This window comes from Neophocaena asiaeorientalis, unplaced genomic scaffold (assembly GCF_003031525.2).
Source record: "Neophocaena asiaeorientalis asiaeorientalis breed wild unplaced genomic scaffold, Neophocaena_asiaeorientalis_V1.1 scaffold461, whole genome shotgun sequence".
Taxonomy (NCBI): domain Eukaryota; kingdom Metazoa; phylum Chordata; class Mammalia; order Artiodactyla; family Phocoenidae; genus Neophocaena; species Neophocaena asiaeorientalis.
The window spans coordinates 3221678-3222778 of record NW_020173230.1 but is presented as its reverse complement, the minus strand read 5'-3'; the positions used below and the strand labels follow the sequence as shown (position 1 = coordinate 3222778).

General features: G+C 60.7%; 1 protein-coding gene across 1 annotated transcript in view; it reads right to left on the bottom strand.

The window, feature by feature from the left end:
- COL26A1 (collagen type XXVI alpha 1 chain) overlaps window positions 1-1101 on the bottom strand; it is a 173244-nt gene that overhangs the window by 13687 nt on the left and 158456 nt on the right. The window contains exon 6 of the mRNA XM_024745284.1: window positions 207-305. Coding sequence (XP_024601052.1) covers window positions 207-305 — 99 coding nt within the window. The remainder of the gene's footprint in view (window positions 1-206; window positions 306-1101) is intronic.

Genomic DNA, 1101 nt, shown 5'->3' with positions numbered 1-1101 from the left:
GCGGAGCCCTAAGGTGCTTGGGGTGAAGCTGCCGTAAGGGTGGCAGTGGGAAGAAGTGAGCCTGGAGCCCCCCAAGATGGCAGTCATTATCCCCAGCAAGAAAGGGGGTGTCTGGGATGCCTCGCCTGCTCAGCCAGGGGAGAAACCCCAACCCCCTTCCCCCAGTGGACAGAGTCAGGTCGGGATGTGTGGGGGGGTGTCCTTACCAGGAGGACCCGCTGGGCCCTTCTCTCCTGCCTGGCCCCGGTCACCTTTGGAGCCTGGGGGACCTGCAGGCCCTGGTGGTCCCGTCTGTCCCGGGGGCCCTGGGGATAGAATGAAATGAGGCCTGAGAACACTGTGGGCTGACCTGCCCCCCCGTGGCTCCAGGCTTGACCACCTGGGCTGTCCGGTCAGACCTGCCTCCAGGAATCCGGCCCACCTGGGGCCCCCCACAATGGGCAAAGGGACCATCACTAGCTCACATCAGTCATTACAGCTTGCAAACCATTTTTGTTCCTATTAAATTCTATGATCTCAAGAGCTACTTGTGTCCCCACTTGACAGATGGGAAAACTGAGGCTCAGAAAGGTATGGCCCTTTGCTCAAGGTAGCAGAGCCAGGCTGTAAATGAGTCAGAATCCTCTCTCCGCGTCCTGCTGTCTCCTTGCTCAGGCTCAGGAACTGGGCTTCTGGCAAAGAGCTTCCCAATGAGGCCTCCTTAGAGACCCCAGGAAGCCCTGAAGGACATGCCTGCCCAGCTTCACGGTCTCCAGGCCCCACGGGTGGGCAAGAGTAGATGGAGAGGCCAGAGTCCCCCTGTGTGGCCTGGGGACAGCCCCTTATCTCCCTCTGGAAGCCCTGGGCCTGGGGAGGATGCTCAAAAACGCCTGCGGAACTGATGGAGGCCCTGGAGCTGCCCGTTTCCAGAGAGATTCCCACCTGCTCGCGAGGATTCCAGGGTTCACCCAGGTGTCAGCATTTGTAGGGTTTGTGCTCCACCTGGTGGCCATTCTTTGGAACTGCACGTCCCGGTAAGAAGAAAGGTGCCCCAGGAGACCTGGAGCCCATTCCAGCTTCCTCCCTCCCCTCCAGGGGGTGTTGGGGCCTGGGGCCTCCAGG